Source organism: Neophocaena asiaeorientalis, unplaced genomic scaffold (genome assembly GCF_003031525.2).
Source record: "Neophocaena asiaeorientalis asiaeorientalis breed wild unplaced genomic scaffold, Neophocaena_asiaeorientalis_V1.1 scaffold5, whole genome shotgun sequence".
Classification (NCBI taxonomy): Eukaryota; Metazoa; Chordata; class Mammalia; order Artiodactyla; family Phocoenidae; genus Neophocaena; species Neophocaena asiaeorientalis.
This window is the reverse complement of record NW_020174698.1, coordinates 8,403,329-8,421,153: the sequence shown is the minus strand read 5'-3', so window position 1 is coordinate 8,421,153 and position 17,825 is coordinate 8,403,329. Positions and strand designations below refer to the sequence as shown.

General features: G+C 35.2%; 1 protein-coding gene across 2 annotated transcripts in view; it reads right to left on the bottom strand.

Moving 5' to 3' along the window:
- Positions 1-17,825, bottom strand: part of PTPRK (protein tyrosine phosphatase receptor type K) — a 564,516-nt gene that overhangs the window by 5,160 nt on the left and 541,531 nt on the right. For both annotated transcript variants that reach the window (XM_024759084.1, XM_024759085.1), the window contains exons 19-27: positions 16,437-16,473; positions 15,033-15,130; positions 14,502-14,618; positions 9,876-10,030; positions 6,950-7,085; positions 6,615-6,764; positions 5,555-5,728; positions 2,568-2,699; positions 2,301-2,426 (exon numbers count right to left, since the gene is read on the bottom strand). In XM_024759084.1, coding sequence (XP_024614852.1) covers positions 2,301-2,426; positions 2,568-2,699; positions 5,555-5,728; positions 6,615-6,764; positions 6,950-7,085; positions 9,876-10,030; positions 14,502-14,618; positions 15,033-15,130; positions 16,437-16,473 — 1,125 coding nt within the window. The remainder of the gene's footprint in view (positions 1-2,300; positions 2,427-2,567; positions 2,700-5,554; positions 5,729-6,614; positions 6,765-6,949; positions 7,086-9,875; positions 10,031-14,501; positions 14,619-15,032; positions 15,131-16,436; positions 16,474-17,825) is intronic.

Below are 17,825 nucleotides of genomic sequence, written 5' to 3'. Positions count from 1 at the left end.
AGAAACTTCGATCTCCTTTCAAACCATTCTTACCGAAGGCATCATGATTATTTTTAAATGCAAATATGATCTTGTCACTTCCTGATTTAATGGCTTCCAAATGATCTTAGCATAAAACCCAAATTTGCTGCCATGGCTTAAAAATACCTATATGATAAGGCTCCACCTCTTTCTCTAACTTCACTTTATTCGAACAACCTATTCAAGTTCTAGACACATTGGCCTTCTCTTAGTCTATTTATCAAGTCATTTCTTGCCTTGGGAACTTTGCACATACTCTCCCCTTCGCCTTGAACATCTCCTTCTTGCTTGCTTTTCTCAGTCCCAAACAGAGTGATCAACTTGTCTCGGGTTCGCCTTGGACTTTTCTGGTTTTTGCACTAAAATTCATGTGTTCTAGGAAACCTCCCTGTCCTGTGTAAACCAAGGTAGCTGGATGTCCCATGCCCAAAGAGCTCCTACACATTTTTTCAAATTTTGACTTAAATATCACTAACTCAAAGAAGTCTTCTCTGATCACCCAGCTATGTCAGATCACCCAAATCCTCTGTATTTTGTACTTTTTCTCTGTAAAATTTCATTTATTTGTAAATGATTATAGAAGTTGTTTAATGTTTGTCTTCCCTGATAAAATACAAATTCTTTAAGGACAAGAAAATCTTTTTCCCTTAAAATCTCTACCCCTAGAACCTAGCAAAATACTCTCCAAAGAACAGTACTGTTGAATAAATGAATCAAGACCGTAAACCTTCATATGAAAATGTAAGGAAGAATTTGTAATGCACAAGTGAGCCATATCATAAGGCATCAGATCTGAAGCTTCACATGGCAAGGGCTCATGCATCTTTTGGTAGGACAAGGAACTATCTAGTATAACACCCAACCTCTAGTTGGTGCATACTAAATATTTGGTGAGGTGAGTGATATTAAATAATGAGAATGGGAACAGGAAGAAAAATCACGCACTAATAAGGACCAGAATACCAAATACAGAGGAAGATAAATAGGCTGACCAAAAAAAAATGTAACGCAAATTTCAGTTCCTAGAATATTTTTCATATAAACATATTTGAAACATATATGTTTCAAATAAACATATAAAGCTCAATTAACAGACAGGTCTTACTTTCTTAGTTTAGCAGCTACAGTTTCTCAGCTAAAATATTACTAGAACCATAATGTAACAGATGTGCAGACATAATGAGATTCCTTTAAATTAACATCTAAGATATGCATGAATATTATGACATGATTGAAGTTATCCTCTTTTTCTCCACTGAAATGAGCAATAGAATTGGATATGAATTTCTTCTCTACTTATACACATATAGACGTTAAGCAGAAACACATATAGCCATTTTGATGTGAGAAACACTGAAACATGACAATTCTAATCACACACTTAAAACAAGACATATACATAGAACTGCTGCTCTAAAAGAGAGTAACCTAGCTCTTTAAAAAGACCATAATTCCATGGAAGTTACTACTGTTTTCTTTTCAAATTCTGCTTGCTATGTGGTTACATAATATAAACAGTTTTTATTAGTACTTTTTGGTTTTTTGAAGGAGAGACCCCACACAATTTGTCACTGAAGGCAAAACACATGAAGCGTCAAGGAAAGAAAGACTTCTGAAGGACACGGTTCCTACTTAGCTGCTGGGAGAAGGCACAGTGGTAGCAGCACTGGATCTAGCTATAGATTTGGGCAAAGCCAGATGCTGGGACATTTAGAAAGATGAAATCGTAGATGAGCTGTAGGAGCAGAATCAGTGATGGCTGTGATTTATCTTTTCCTTCATGCCTGGGGCCCTCTCTTATAAGCAGAACTGGAATAGTGACATGGAACCCTTCTATAATGGCTAGTCCGACATATCACTTCCTCCTGTCATCAGTATTATATTCTTATTTTTCAATTGCATGCCTCTTCTGGGTTGGACTATCAATGCTAACAAAACATGCAGTCAACCTCGAGATAAGTCTACTTATACTCAGGGGCCAGGCATAGACAATCAAACTCACTTGAACCTAGGAATCTGAATTTAGATTTCCATATAGAATACAATAGGCTAGTAACTGACCAGGAAACCTAGCTTCCAGCATTTCTGCTTTCCTGTTTTTAGAATGCATTTTTATTCTAGTGCTAAGGCATAAGATGAGTACTAGCTTTGGGAATGATTATATAATGCTTATTAGCTTATTAATTTTACTCTCTCTTTTGTCTGAATGGAAATATACCCCATCATGATTATGGTCAGCTGGTTCTGGATCAGCTCAGTTAAAATCATTAATGACTTACTCTTGTTAGATTGCATATCCTAAAAATCCGGTTTATCACATCACAGTCCATTGAACAAGACATACATTCCACTTGGATAGGGCCATATCGTAGCATCCCTTCTTCTGGCCAGTACTGAGGGCAGCCCTAGACGACGAATGTTTTGAAAAAAAAAAAAAAATGAGCATTATTTTTTCTAAATAGGGTAGTATAAAGCAGATTTTACCATTTTATTACTACCTTATTAAGTTGTGCGTAAGTACACAAAAGCAACCTATAACCATTAACCTGGGACAAGTCGACTTCATTTAACATCACAATGGAGGTACAGCCATAATCATACACTAATCTCCAGAAGTCTTTCACAGTGTTTGGCAGAGGGTACTGTGTGACGATGAAAGCAGCTGGTTGCCTGTAGCTCTGTGAAAAAACAAGGGAGATGGGGGAACATAAGAACTTCAAATGAATAATTAGTTGTACAAACAGATTCAGCACACTTCAGTGTAGGGCCAGTAAGACACAACAGCTTCATATGGAGATGGAGCCAGCCTGCTGCTTAAGCCATGGAATAACAGATTTGGACCACTGCAATATACTGCAACTAGTAATCAGTCAATCTGTTGTATGACTTTGATGCCTCAGCAGTAATTGAAGCCAAGAATTTGTTTTATTTTGTTGATAAAAGTAAATATAGTACAAATACCAAAAGAAAAAAAAAAAAGAAAAGAAAACATCTTGAGGCCAACATCCTTCGTGAGGTACCTGTTGGGCTGTTTCAGTCTTCCAAAGTCTACGAGGTTAAAGGCATAAAATTCCCTGGCATGTGTGTGTGTCTCCGTGTATCTATCTATGTCTATCTGCTATCAGCTGTGAATGGAACTGTTTGGCTCTCCTCTACTCCAAATAAGAAAAACCACATGTGCCTCAAACTCGTGTGCTTTCACATTGTATCGACATTATCAACACATCTTGTAGGCAATCCACTTTCCATAGTTTTCTGGGCATTTCTAATGTATATCAATGATCAGAATGATGGTTTCAATCATTTAAGATTTTTCAAGTGCCAAAGAGTAAAACCAATGCATTTCCTGGGCCCACATAAGAGGGAATGTCTCCTTGTTTACCAAATGCCCCTTGACTGGGACACAGAGCATTATCTCTTTCCAGAAGGAGAGGATAGGCTCATCTGGTCAATCTGTCATTCTACAGACTAATGATCTGCACTAAAAATGAAATATATATTTCTATGAACTAAACTAATGATTTGTAAAAATATAACTAGACAGTTGCCTGAGATGGATTTCTTTAATGCTGATAAAAATTGTCAGTGATCTCCTAACTCATTTGTATCATACTACTCTTTAAGTCCTTCAAGTGTCTTAAACCAGTGTAGAAATTGACCTTTAAACTTCATAGATCCTATCACCATTTGGGAAATGCTGCTAACCATAGCGTTTCACTCCATGGAAGACTTCAGGATAAATCTGAGGAGATAGTAATTCACCGGCTGCTTCTACTTGACCTTAAGACCATACAAAGTCACACCACAGTTGGGGTGAGTACCCTCCTAAAGAGGGTATGAAAGCTCATGGGAAAGGATCAGAAGAAAGAAGTAAGCTTCCCTTCCAATTAAACGTCTGCTCCATGGGAAAGTAAGTCAAAGAAGGCTAAAAGCCTTTTATTCCTTTTTTGAGTCACAGGGGAGGGGAGGTTCCTTACTCTCTAAGTGCAAGAGCACATCTAAGGCTTTGAAATCACAGGATCCTTGGCCTTACCTCCTAATTCTTCACAGGCATGGCACAGGGTATATGACCCTTACGATGGGGGTAGAGGGCAAGGGAAAGTGGGGAGTGTTGACCAGTGAGCCCACTCTTATTAGCCAAACCGAACCGAAATTTCTGAAGCCCTAACCACACTACTAAATCCACAGGGCAGTTTCAACTACAAAATATATCTGTGTTGAATCACAGGGAATTAAACAGAGAATAAGAACAGGTAGAATACAAGCTTCAGTCTTCATAATGACTAGAAAACAATCTGAAAATGAGGAAAAAATTTGAAAGAAATGCCAAAGACAAAAAATGCCTCAAACACATGCCTCATCAATATTCTTTCCTAATATTTTCTTTTTCCCTTTTTCACACGGCCTTTTTTCATCCAAATCCAAACTGGCTCAGAAACAAAAAGTTCTGTGTGTTTTCTCTGTATTTAGTATGTTTGCCTTTCCAGACAATTAAAGTTGGAAGAAAAAGTACAATGAGGATCCAATGTGATTTCAGGGGATATGAGTAATGACTAGGCAAGACTCTGGTCACAGCAGGAGTGGTATCTTTCTACTTGAGCTTGCCTTTAAACTATTCTGCGCTGTAGAATAAAAAAGATCAAAGCAACTGGGTGAAAGTTAGAATTGGAATGTGGGCTTTTCTAAGTCTTACTATCAGAAGCTAATTTTGGAAATACAATAGGCGCAATTACTTAGAAAGCTTCATTATTAGTCACCCAGGAGTGAACCCTGACTTCTGATTTCTCCTTACTACAGTTCCATAGCCTAAAGGGCAAAAACTAGAGATGCTTATGAATGAAGGTGATAAACTAAAAGGATTCTGAACTTGAAACCCTTCTTACTTCTTCCCAAGGTAAGCAAAACAAGGTGGCCAAAGAGTAATTTAAAATTCTCTTTCTGTATTGTTCTGTCTATGGGACGCTAACACGCTGAGTACATGCTCTACCGTCTACAGTGTGAAGATTGGGGTGGGGTAAGAGAGTTCCTTCATTATGATCGATGTGTTAACATGATATCTTCCATGCCTTCCTTAGTTATTTATATCTAGTCTCTATTAATTAATAGCCAATGTAACAAGTTAGCTATAAATTACTGGAACACTAAATGTCAGAGATAAAAATTTCCAAACTAACACAATTTCAGTAGAATATGGCATCCTGTGTTTTTAAAGCTTCGAAATAGATAAGCATGATTCTCTTTCCTGAAAATAATTAGGATAAAAACTATCACCTGTAGATTCTCTTGTACAGAAATTTTATAATAATTGACAACCAAGTGCCAAACTTACAGTCAAATCTAAAATTTATAGTGCCTAAGAATCATTGTAAGGGAAATTCAAAATCATTCTCCAAAAAAAATGCGTATTTCAACGAAAGTTTCCAATTTTCCTTTTTAGGCCATTTAAATTTTCTTGAAAAGAGAACTAGCCAGTGTTCATCAATTTTGCAGCTTTTCATGACACTTTACACTAACAAAGAGAGCAGTCTCTTACGTCCATAAGAGCAGCATTGATGTAGTTACTACTCTCCCCATCAATTGTAATTAAAAAAGGCAGACATCTGTCAGGTGGCAGCATGTCCATGAAACGGTTCTTGTCATGGTTCCTTGGCAGGCAAGCTATACTGCAGTCCTCAGCTTGTAGTCGAGGGGTGACTGAATTCAAGGTCTGAAAAGAAAAGGGAACCCAGGTTAAAAGACAGTGACCCATTTAATAGCATAACACTGATCTATCAAGCATTTAGGAGGCCAAGTAGAAAGTGAAGGATTTGTGCAAGCCAATGGCATTTGCCATGATGACACGCTGATAGACTTTGTAGTTAAGGCTAATGAAGCCAGAGAAGTGACAAAGAAACAATACACACATTGTACAATGGGCCTCTTCTTAAAAGGGAAAGGGATGCTAAACAACACAGCAACCTGCAAAATGTATTGCCTAACCAAAGAAAATGCAATCAAAGTGGCCCATGATGATGACCCATCATAAAGTTATCATTTGTAATAACATTTTAATATGCCATATTTGAAGACATGCTATTGCATGTTGGAAAGAGCACTGGGCAAAGAATCAAAGTATTAGGTTTCTAGAGTTATTCTTGACTTCACAGTCACATAGCTTTAGGGGTGTTTTAAGGGCAATGAAAACATTGGGGATTATTGAGAGACGATATTTAGCACAAACTCTAGCTATTATTATTAATGTTCTTGATCTCACGTTGTGAGTAACAGAGAAGGTTAAAATCCGTAAGACTGCATTTGGAAAAAGGTTTTAAACACACCCAGATTACCACTAAATTTGACTTTTATGATACCTTTTCCCACACTTTTCCCTGAGTCTGAACTCATCTGCCCTTCAAGATACAGCAGATATGAGCTCATTAACACAAAAGTGACTCCATAATACGTATAATGAAAGAGACAGGTATTATATTATACTTAAAATAGGGTCAAAGGTTATAAATTTGACTTGAAAGATGTTTCTTAGAAGAATTAAGACTGCCCAGAATAAATTGTAATAAGTTGTTCATAAAAGAGGCTGTAGAAATAGTTAATACCTGGAATTCATCTTTGAGATGTGAAGAGTTTGTCTGGGAGTCTATTCTAATCATATCAAAATATGCAGCTTTAAATTCACAGACAGGTATGGCAGTTTCTCCACATAAGCAGGCTTCTAAAATGGCATCATGAATAAAAATGTACTGTTCCTATCAAAAGAAAGAAAAATTTCATAATATTTAATATAAATGTTCTTTCATCAAAGAAGTTTTTCTATATGACTTGATGAGCTAATATCGATTCTATGTGAAAAACACCTAGTATTTAGTTTGATAAATATTGGAAAGCAAACAACAAAAAAAGGCCACTAGAGGTTAATCAGCAATCAACACACCTCTGTCTGGACCATATTGATACGACGAGATCTTAAGGCTTTGACACAGTTGTAGATGTCAACAACACCCTCTCTTTCAGCCATGTCCAGCATGATGTCAATCACAATGTAACAACCGGTTCGTCCAGCACCAGCACTGAAAAATAAACAGATCTAAAGAACTGCAGGAAGCATGTCTATGAAAATGGAAAGATCCTTCTGATTTTCAAATAAGTGGAATCAAACTGATTTAACAAAGTATAAGACATAATTTGTACTTACTGTGTAAATGCTTATTAATGAACAAATAACTTCATGTAGAGTATCTACTTTGGTGTAAACTGAGGATTGGAACAAATGAAAAGATACAAGCTTTGCAAATCAAACTGTGTTTTGAAAATAAGGTATATATGTCACTCAAGTTCCATAGCTCTCTTACAGTCTTCACTTTACATAAATTTCAAGCTCGTAGAATTGATCAAGGGGTGGATTCGTGCTTTAAACTTTCACCTGAGACTGAGAGACTCACACTCACGTGGTTGTGGGCACTCGGGCAAAATGCAGGAATGCTGTCTTAGTCAGACAGACTCTTGTCAAGGCAAAAGAACATTGATTCCAAAACCTTTAAATGGAAAATCTGAGGAGTCACAATTCAGGGGAAGTGTTAATAGTGAGGGTGGGGAAGAAAATGGCGGTTATCAATGGGGAGGAGACCAACAGTAGAAAGAATATTTGAATGGTGATACAAAGAGAAAATGAAAATGAATTGTGAGGTATGAAATATAATTCTTAACAGGTCACAAAGATGCCACTATCTTACTGTATTTAATTCAGTAGTTGAATCATAATTCACTGTTGATTATTTTACCCACTGGAAATATTTCTACAAATATTTCTCCTATCATATATAGAAGTCAATGGAGCAAACAAGATACAGTTGGGATTTTTACAGGAAATTCACTTTGTAGTTAGCTTCCTCTTTTCCATAAATTCAGATACCCAAGTGTAAGTAGAAAATGACACTTCTGTTTCAAGAGAGTATCTGAGAATCTTGGAGCACTTCTGAAGCAAGCCATTCATAGGAAAGTAAACCTCTATGATAAGTCAGGACACCCCATAATTGAAAACCCATTTATCTCATTTTCTAAATGCATAGATAGACTATTAACATTATTTCTTTGCTGTCCAGATTTGGTCATTTCTCTTAAACTTACTGTTATTTAAGAAATTTAAATAAAAGGTATTGTGGCTATCTCTATTTCTTTTTTTTGCCTACCATCTTCTCAATCACTGTTCCCAGGGTTTGAGACAAGAAAGTAATTGAAGAGTATATCAGATTTCTTGAGGAGGATTGAACAGATTTTTTTTTTGCAAGGTACACAGTATCTGATCCTAATGGGACGCCTTACTTTTATTGTATTCTTTGTGCTTTATTTTCCCCCTTTTATACATGGTCATGTAAATACTGAATAGTCTGGATTTTCAGAAAGAAAAAAAATGCTTAAGCACAACCTATTATGTAGCTTGGAAGGGACAGTATTTGAGAATAGTGTGCCACATTTAGGAAAAGCTTTCCAGATTCAGTACATATTTTTCTGTTCATATCTCAAAATGAGGCCATGTAATTTGCTTTTAGTGTCTCTGAATGCTTGTTTTAAGAGAAGTTTCTAATCAGAAGAACGTCTGGATAATCAGATTTTTCTGGCGTATATTTGCTGGATTTTACTGATGTAGTCCTCAAGGTTCTCTGATGGATGGCTTTTAAAAAAGAAAATTGTGAAGTAGCTGTTTTACAGCACAAATTCTTGCAATTTAAACCATTTAATAACTTTGTATGCCTCAAATTTCGTTTTTTTTTTTTATTCTTAGAAGCTTTATTCATACTAACCAAAAATTGGCACCAAAGCCAATATTCATCAACAGGAAAATGGATAAACAAATTGCGATCTATGTCATAAAATAGAATATTATTTAGCAGTAAAAGGAAATAAACTACTGATAAAAGCAACACACTGGATGAATCTCGAAAACATTAAGTTGATCAAAAGAAGTCAGACACAAAGAAGACATAAGTATGATTCTATATATGTGAAGTTCAAGGCCTGGCAAAGCAAATCTGTGGTGATAGAAATCAGAATAATGGTTGCCTCTGTGTGGGAAGGACAATAAACTGGAAAGGGTATGAGAAAACTTTTAGCAATGATGGAATTATTATCTTCCCCCGCCCCCCCCTCCACACACTGTATTTTATTTTTACCAAATTTAGTTTTAAAAGCTGGGATTCTATTGGGAATTTACTAGATAGGCAAGAAATCTCTATCTTTACCTACCATTCCAAAATATAATATGGGATTTGCAAAAGTGATTTAAAAAAACAAACAAACCACAACACGCACACAGATGTTGCCACTAAAAGGCAGAGAGTTTCTACACTCGCAATTATAGACAGTACTACACACATTATGATGAATATATTTATTTCTGAAGTTTCTATTTTATATCTTCCTTAGAGTTAACTTTTATTTTAGTACTGTTTTACCTTATCTGTAATACATGAAAGCTGAAACCTTGTAAGCCAGCGGTCCCCAACCTTTTTGGCACCAGAGACCGGTTTTGTGGAAAACAATTTTTCCACAGCCCCCGGGGGGGTGGGTAGGGGAATGGTTCAGGCAGTAACGCCAGCGCTCGGGAGCACTGGGGAGTGGGAGATGAAGCTTCGCTCACTTGTTTAGCTTCGCTCTCTTCTCTCTCTCTCTCTCTCTCTCTCTCTCTCTCTCTCTCTCTCTCTCTCTCTCTCTCTCTCTCTCCCCTCACCTCTTGCCCTACTGGCCCAGGGGGTGGGGACGCCTGTTGTCAGTATGCATTAGTTTTTGTGCTTACAAGCCTTGTCTGGATATTTTTAAAAAGCTGACTGCACACAGTCAATGCCATTTGGACTACCACTTACCTGCAATGCACAACGATGGGGCCAGCGCTGGGAGGGTTGGAGAACTTGACCCGCCGGATAAAGGAAAGAAGGCCTGTAGCATGGTAGGGTACTCCATGGTCAGGCCAGCCGGTGAAATGGAACTGTTTAACTTCACGCATCTCACTGTAGCCCCTCTGTGCAAACATGTAAAGAAGTGCTTTCAAAAGGACCAAAATAGAGCCATTAAAGACAACCACGAGTACTAGACCTGACAATGAAAAAAATCAGAAATTTACCAAAGACCATGCTTTTTCTGAAAAAGGATGCTGACATGGCCTAGGAGCTTACCTTTATTGTCAGACAACTGCCAAAGAAAGAAAATTAGAAGTCTTGCTCAGTTCTATAAGTCTGGGTAAATTGTATTTACCTTGACAGTCTGTTCCTTACTTGGAATGACAACACATAAAATGATTAGGGGAAAAGGAAGAAATGGGAAGTTAAAATGCTGCCCTATTGACCCAATGCACTGAGTTCTCAAGTGGTGTATAAAAGCAACTTTCTACTTCTCACCTCACAAAGAGATTTTGATGCCTTGCTTATCCATGTTGAAAATAGTTTTGATGTATAGCATGTAGGGATTTTCCAGAACAGTACTACTCTAGATTGGTTTGTAAAAATATACAGACAGCTAAACTGTTCTTTGGGCAGACTATTTTTCTAAACTCTGTGAAAGAATTCAGCACACAGAGGATTATTTATGGCAACAAAAATACAAAATGAAAGAAGTAAAGCATCCATTGTCATGTCTCTCTCCTGTTGGGTTAATTTAAGAGAACCCTTTCAATACACATTTCAAAGCTCTTCCCTTCCTTTTTGTTAAAAGAAGCCTGTACATTGTAGTAGCAGTGCTTGGAGAATATAGATGAAATGCTGCATAATTTATTTTTAAGAATCCACATTTGTAGCCCCCCAAACCCCACTATGATCCATATATTTCCAACTCTACTGTGAGATCTGTGAATCTCAGTTTCACTTGTTCCTCAGAAAAGGTGGGAAAATTGCATGAAATAAATGAACTAAATTGAGAAAGTTTATCTTTAGATTCCATCTTTTTTTTTTTTTGCGGTACACGGGCCTCTCACTGTTGTGGCCTCTCCCATTGCGGAGCACAGGCTCCGGACGCTCAGGCTCAGCGGCCATGGCTCACGGGCCCAGCCACACCGCGGCATGTGGGATCCTTCCGGACCGGGGCACGAACCCGTGTCCCCTGCATCGGCAGGCAGACTCTCAACCACTGCACCACCAGGGAAGCCCTAGATTCCATCTTAAACAGACTAATACCACCCAAACCTTGGAAGCCAGTGATCGTATCTTACAATTCTTTTTCTTTCCCGTTCCTAGTACAATACCATACACAAAGCAGGGTTCAACAAATAAGTATAATAGTGACAATGATAAACATCACCATGGAGTTGTGTAAATAAAATCACTTTCTTAACTACTTTTCAAGTCAGCTCCAGTGAGGAAGGCCATACATTATTCAAAGATCTGACTTTAGACAATCACTTCATCTCCTCTGCATTGATCCTTTTGCTGGAGTTGCTGTATGGACCTCGCTCTTTTTAGAAAATTTTAGTATCTGGCAATGCATGTTCCCTTATTGTTCATTTTACTTAAATATTCCTGAGTAATTTTCAAATATGTGATGTAAAAAAAAAAATCACTCTTTTTCAGTGTTTTTTCTAAATAACAAGAAAATAAAATAAAAATAAAACCCCAATAATGTTACAATGTTAACAATGTTAGCAAGTCTCCTTATTTTTCTAATATAATTAGAGAATGCCTATAAATGTCTTTTAAATAAAATTAAGTGCATTACAATATCTATTAATAAAATCACATGGTTTTGCTCCTGTAATGCACTAAAATAATGAAATATCCTGCTAGATTTCCTACCACAGTTGTAAAATCCTTGTATTCTTAAAAAACAATCATGAAAGATCATGTTGCAATCTTTTCTTAATTCACTGCTGGATTCAAATTTTCAGCATGTTCTTGAATGAAGTTGGTCTCTAATGTATGTGTGTGTACATACTTGAGAAAGGGAGAGAGAGACTGAAAAAGAGAGAGAGACAGAGAGAAGAGCTTGAGAGAGTCCTATTTCTATGTGGTTCTGTTATCACAGTTATGCTAGCTTTTAAAATACATTTAGTTGGTTTTAATGATTTTCTATGGTCTAAATAGTTTGATTAACTTAGGCATTAGCTATTCATTAGTTATTCTTTAAAGGTTAAAGAAACCTCAATTATGAAACCATAATACAATTTTAATGGCAAATTTTAGCACTCATTCTATTTTCTTTTACTATCTGTTCAGATTCCTAACTCTCTTTGAGTCAAATTTTGGAAATTATTATTTCCTAGAATATTAGTGTACCTAGACTAAAATCTGCCTCCAAGTTCACACGTACTATTTTTTATAATTTTCCTAATAGCACTGTAACTGTAGTTATACACCTTTTGTGTTATCTAATGTTGCATATTTTGTTTTGATTGTTCTTCATTTGGAATTGACAAGTGGTTTAGTTACTTTATTCCTCTTTTCAAGGAAATAGCTCTTTGATTAAATTTATTCTTTTTTGTTTGTGTTTTGGTTTTATATTTAATTTTTCCTTTGTTTTATTGACTTTTTTTCTGATTTTCTAATTTTATGAATTTTCACAAGATTTTAGACTGCCTTTCAAAATAGAAATCATTTTTGAGTATATATTTTTCTCATAAGATAACTTGTGGAAAATTTTGACATGAAATTGTCAAAATCTGAAATAAATTACAATATAATTTTAGTTTTAAGGCTATAGTTCAAAGATTATTCAAAAGAGGCTTTGGTGATTTCTGAGTCTAATTTGGGGGATCATTGGTCAGTGATTTGTTTTTAGTTTCCATTGGATTTTGGAAACGTCTTGAATTTTCATTATATATTCAGATTTCCTTTATAACTAAGTACATGATTGAGTTGTTATAAAACTTTAATGAACTTACAAGAAGAATGTATACTCCAAATTCTCTCTTTCCATATAATGGGATCTAGCTATTCATTAAATCATGCTTGATGGTTCTTTTCTTGAAATCTCCTACATTTTGCTTATTTTTTCTACTTGATTTGTCTAAGAAATTTTCATACATACTTTATAGTTGTGATCATCATAATTATGTTGTTCTGTATGATGGTACTTTCCATTTAATATTTCCCCTAATTATTTTTTATGATGGTAAAATTACTTATAAATATCATTTGTAAAGAGTGGTATTTCCAGATCATAGATGTATAATTTAACTATCTATTGTGGACAGTTATGGTTATCTATAATTTTATATGACTATATATGAGTCATTGTATTTTTAATAAATTTTTTAGGACAGATTCATAGAAGGTAAGTTTCTTGGTCAAAGGACATCAATATTTTAAAGTTCTGTAGATACACTGCTTTACTGATTTACAGAGGGTTTATGTCAATTTAAGTACGATCAGCTACATATGAAAATATCTGTCTCACCATATCCTTAAAATCAATGAGGATTATAATTCTTTTTTAAAAAGGTCTGGCTGATTTGAAAGTACAAAATGGTATAGCATGAGGTTAAACATTTTCAATAGGCAGCTTAGCAGCTGCTTTTTTTGGGGGGGGATTCTATTGTTTCCTTTCTATTTATATTAACGCTATGAATTAAGAATATTAAATAATCACAGATTTGTTTTGTTGCGTGTACATATTTTAATTAAAAATTTTTTGATACAGATAATTTTACACTTTTGTGTGGCCAAATTTATTAAACTTTTCTGCAACAATGTATGTTATTGCTCCTACGTCTTACTTCAGTCTACTTACACTGCCCACTCTGCTTCAGTCTTTCTGATCCTGTTAAAAAAAAGTCAGATCATGTTACTCCTGGGCTTAAACCCTCCAATGGCTGGCTACTTTTACCTTTAATACAAACTAAAATCATCATAGTAGCTCATAAGGGCTCACTTATCTGGCTCTGTTATTTCTCTGACTTTATCTCATATTTCTTTCCCCTTCACTTACCTATCTCTGAATACCCTAGACTCCTGGCTGTTTCTCATGGTGACAGGAATATCATGCCTTTAGGTCTCTGAAATGACTCTTCCCTCCATCAGGAATATTCTGCCTGGGACAACTTCCCTGGGATATAATCCTTCCCTGGGATATATAATAGTTGTATCACTCACTCCCTCATTTCCTTCAAGCCTTTACTTATGTTACTTTCTCAACAACTCCTTTCCTGAACATTCTGTTAAAACTGTAGGCCATTCCTTCCTCTACCTCAGCAATTTTCCCTACTTCCATTCCCAACATTATTTTTCCCCATGGTACTTTTCAAAATATATGGTGTATTTGTTTATTTGTTAATTTTTAATGTCTTTCTCCCCTCAACAGACTATAAGCTCCACAAGAGCAGGGATTTAATATGTGTCCCAAGATTTAGAAACATGCCCGGCACATGTTATGCTCTCAAATAAATATCTGTGGAATGAATGAATGAATAGATTTGATAGCATCATCAAGACAAATCTTAACATGGATTTTAAGAAAAAAAAAAAAGTTTCAATATACATATTTTAGTAGAACTTTAGGGTACTTACCCTTTCCAGGGTGAATGTCCTGACTACATATTCAGCAAGTGGTTCCATTTCTACACAAGTTACTTTGAAGTCACCATAAACTTCAGTATCATCAGGCCAATACTTATAGCACTTAACCTAAACAACAAAAAGTATATATAGGTGAACCTGAGTATATAATACCCATTAACCAAGATGATTTAACTTCAGTGATAACTCTTCAGGTTACAATTAAAAGACAGTATAAAAATCTACAAATGAGATAAAATAATCTGTTACACAATAAATAGAAAGATTTTGTGCAATTTCATAAAAACATACAAGCCTGATAATGCAATTAGATTCTAGTATAAAATCAACACTTATTTTATTTATTAAATAAGAAATAATTTCTCAGCAATCAAAGACTCACGTAGGAGCACTCACTTGTAATGGTATGCCTAAGAATTTTTTTTCAAACAATTGAATGATATTCTATTTTAAGTGTGTTATGTTTTGCTATTCAACTTACAGTCATATTCTGTGACACACAGATTTTTTTGTGCCTCTTACCCGGCCAACTTCAACTAAATTTGTAACCATCACAATGCAGGCAGACTGCTCTTGCCAGATCATTCTCCAGAAATCATATACTGTTTCATGAACTGGGCCTATAAAAAATTAATTTGAATATTATGTTATCAGAGAAATTTTGTAGTTATTAAGAAGTTTAGACAAGATAAAAAGCAATATAAACTAAATGACCCAAAGAAGAAAAATTAAAGGTGTAACACAAAATGTCACTGAAAGTACTTAAATTCAGTTCATATCTAAATTCACACTAAAGGCAAAAACATAGGCATGTACAAGTTTGTTTGTTTCAGTTTGCCTTCTATGTTTTCAAATTCAGAAGAAGAAATCATTAGTTTTTAGGGTACTTATATCTGTCTCTAAGTTACTTTAATGCATCTTCATGTACATGTCAAAATAGGAAGTCTTACACCACCATCAACCAAACAGCACACATTACCAATTAAATATACACACATCATTTATAGACAGTGCATGTTTAGGGGTTAATGAAGAACTATCATACATATAAGGACACATTCTAATCTTACAGTATCATCTCTGAACTGCAAAAGCAGCTACTGGGCTCTACTCTACCCTATACCATGAAACCAGAATATTATTCACCATGGATGATCTTTCTAACTTTAAAGAGTTTATAATTAAACTCAATTACACCAAAGATATGTGAAAAACACTTAGAAAATGACCTCTGTCAAAAGAGCAAATTAACTTTTGTTTTACTTTCCTCTTTTATAAAATAAGATGTGCAGGTTTCTCTTCTGATGGTCAGTGGTCAGTTTGGGGAGATAACTAGAGTAGTTTTGGTGTTACTGTTAGTATACTTTTATTTCCCAGTGTGCCACTATAACAAGATTTCTTTACTGTCTTCTTATTTTCCACGAAGAATGAACTCGACTAAGTTCCCTTTAGCCCTTTGTTTTGTCTTAGTCTTGACTTTAAAACAATTGTTGCAAGACAGTCCAGTATTTCATTATAGCAGTGTTGGTCTTGGGTACTATTACGTGCCAGGCCGACAGACTCTGTTGCAAGAAAATAGGTACCTTACACAAGATGAGATCTAACTTGCTTTCATCAAAAAATAAGTAATTTCTCTGCCCATCCCTGTTGACTAGTGCTCTGGGACATCAGGATACTAAGAACCAAATCTCAAAACTACCAGCAGCTTCGCGTTTACTTTTAATTAAAAAAATAAATCAAGGTTTAATTTATATACATTTTAAACAGAGAAAACAATTTGTATTATACAAATGAATAAAAAGCAGTGTTAAGCAGAAAATCTGATCTTTTTTTTCAGTTAATTCAGATAAAATTACAAAAAAAAATCACATGGATGATTTAAGCAAGTTTGGTTACTCTATTACATTTAAAAAGGCAAAGTTTTACCTTGAGTTGCAATGTAGTGGCTTGGTCTCTGGTAGCCCTAAAATAGGAGCACAAATTGGTCATCATTTTATATCAGCGTCAGAAATAAGTGAATGAAGGCATAAAAAGATGAAGACAACCACCTGTTAAGATTAAGTTACAGTAAAAAGTCCAGAAATGAGTAGTGAACTCATAGTTCACTTCTCAAACCTAGGTTATCTGAAAGGTAAAAATAAAGCAAAAATTAAATATTTTAAGGGCTCTGATTAAAATATATGTTACATAATTGAGTTTTGTTTGCTAGGAAATAACTTCATAGATTTTGTTTGGTTTCACTAAAATGTTTATGCCTTCATGTTAATCTTTAGTCATTCATTCCTGGCAAAATTGTGTTCAAAAATATTAATTCTTATTTTGTCATCCAAAAGTACAACACACTGCATTACAAATAGACAACGACATATTAGAACCATAAAAAAATAACAGAACATTCCAATGTTAGAGCTGGACAATGCATGCGTGCATCAAGTCAAAGTCCTGCTGAGATTTTTTAGAGAATATTTCTGTTCTATAATATGTTCAGGAATCTGCCAAAACTATTTTGTGTGTGCTGATAATATTAATTTACACACACATAATTATAGGTACACACATATATAGGGAAAGAAATCTTTTAAAAAATGCATCTTATCCTGAACAAAAGGTTTAGTATTTTTTTCTTTCTTTTTTTAGTGTGCCTTTAGTTCTATGTGGTTAAGCACTTAATATTGTTTCAATAAAGAAATTATTCCAGATAAGGGATAAGTTGTTAGCTGCTTTCAACTGGTTTGAATTCCAAAAGACCGTGAATAGCAAAAATGTTAATGGTATAATAAGGTTAAGCTTTGACTTTGTTGTGTCTTGAGCAAAGGGCTTTAGTAAAAGCCTGAGTTAGCAGACCATCTGGTCTTAACCAAAATATCCATAAGACATTTGGTCCATGTCAAGGTTCTTGATATTTACAGGATCCCTTGGTTGTGTCCATAAGACACTTAGTCTATGCTGAAAGGTCCTTAAAATCTGGTTCTATCTAAAATGTGCATGAGCTTACTAGGTCCATGCCAAATGGTTTTGGATGGCACCAAATATCAAGGACTTTTGGCGTGGACCAAATGTCTCCATGGACATTTTGGATAGGACCAAATGTCCCGCCAGGGTCTTGGCAGAAAACCAAGGTTAAACTAAATAGGTAAGAACAAGTACAAATTTGTCAGAGAACTGCTGATATATTTATTCTAGAGAGTAGACTGTTAAGTTTAGTGTTCCATGTTGAGATGTCTGATAAATTTGAAATATTGAATGAGAGTAAAATGATGAGCAGAAATTTAACCAATATACTCAGAGACTATACTTAATAAAATTCATTCATCA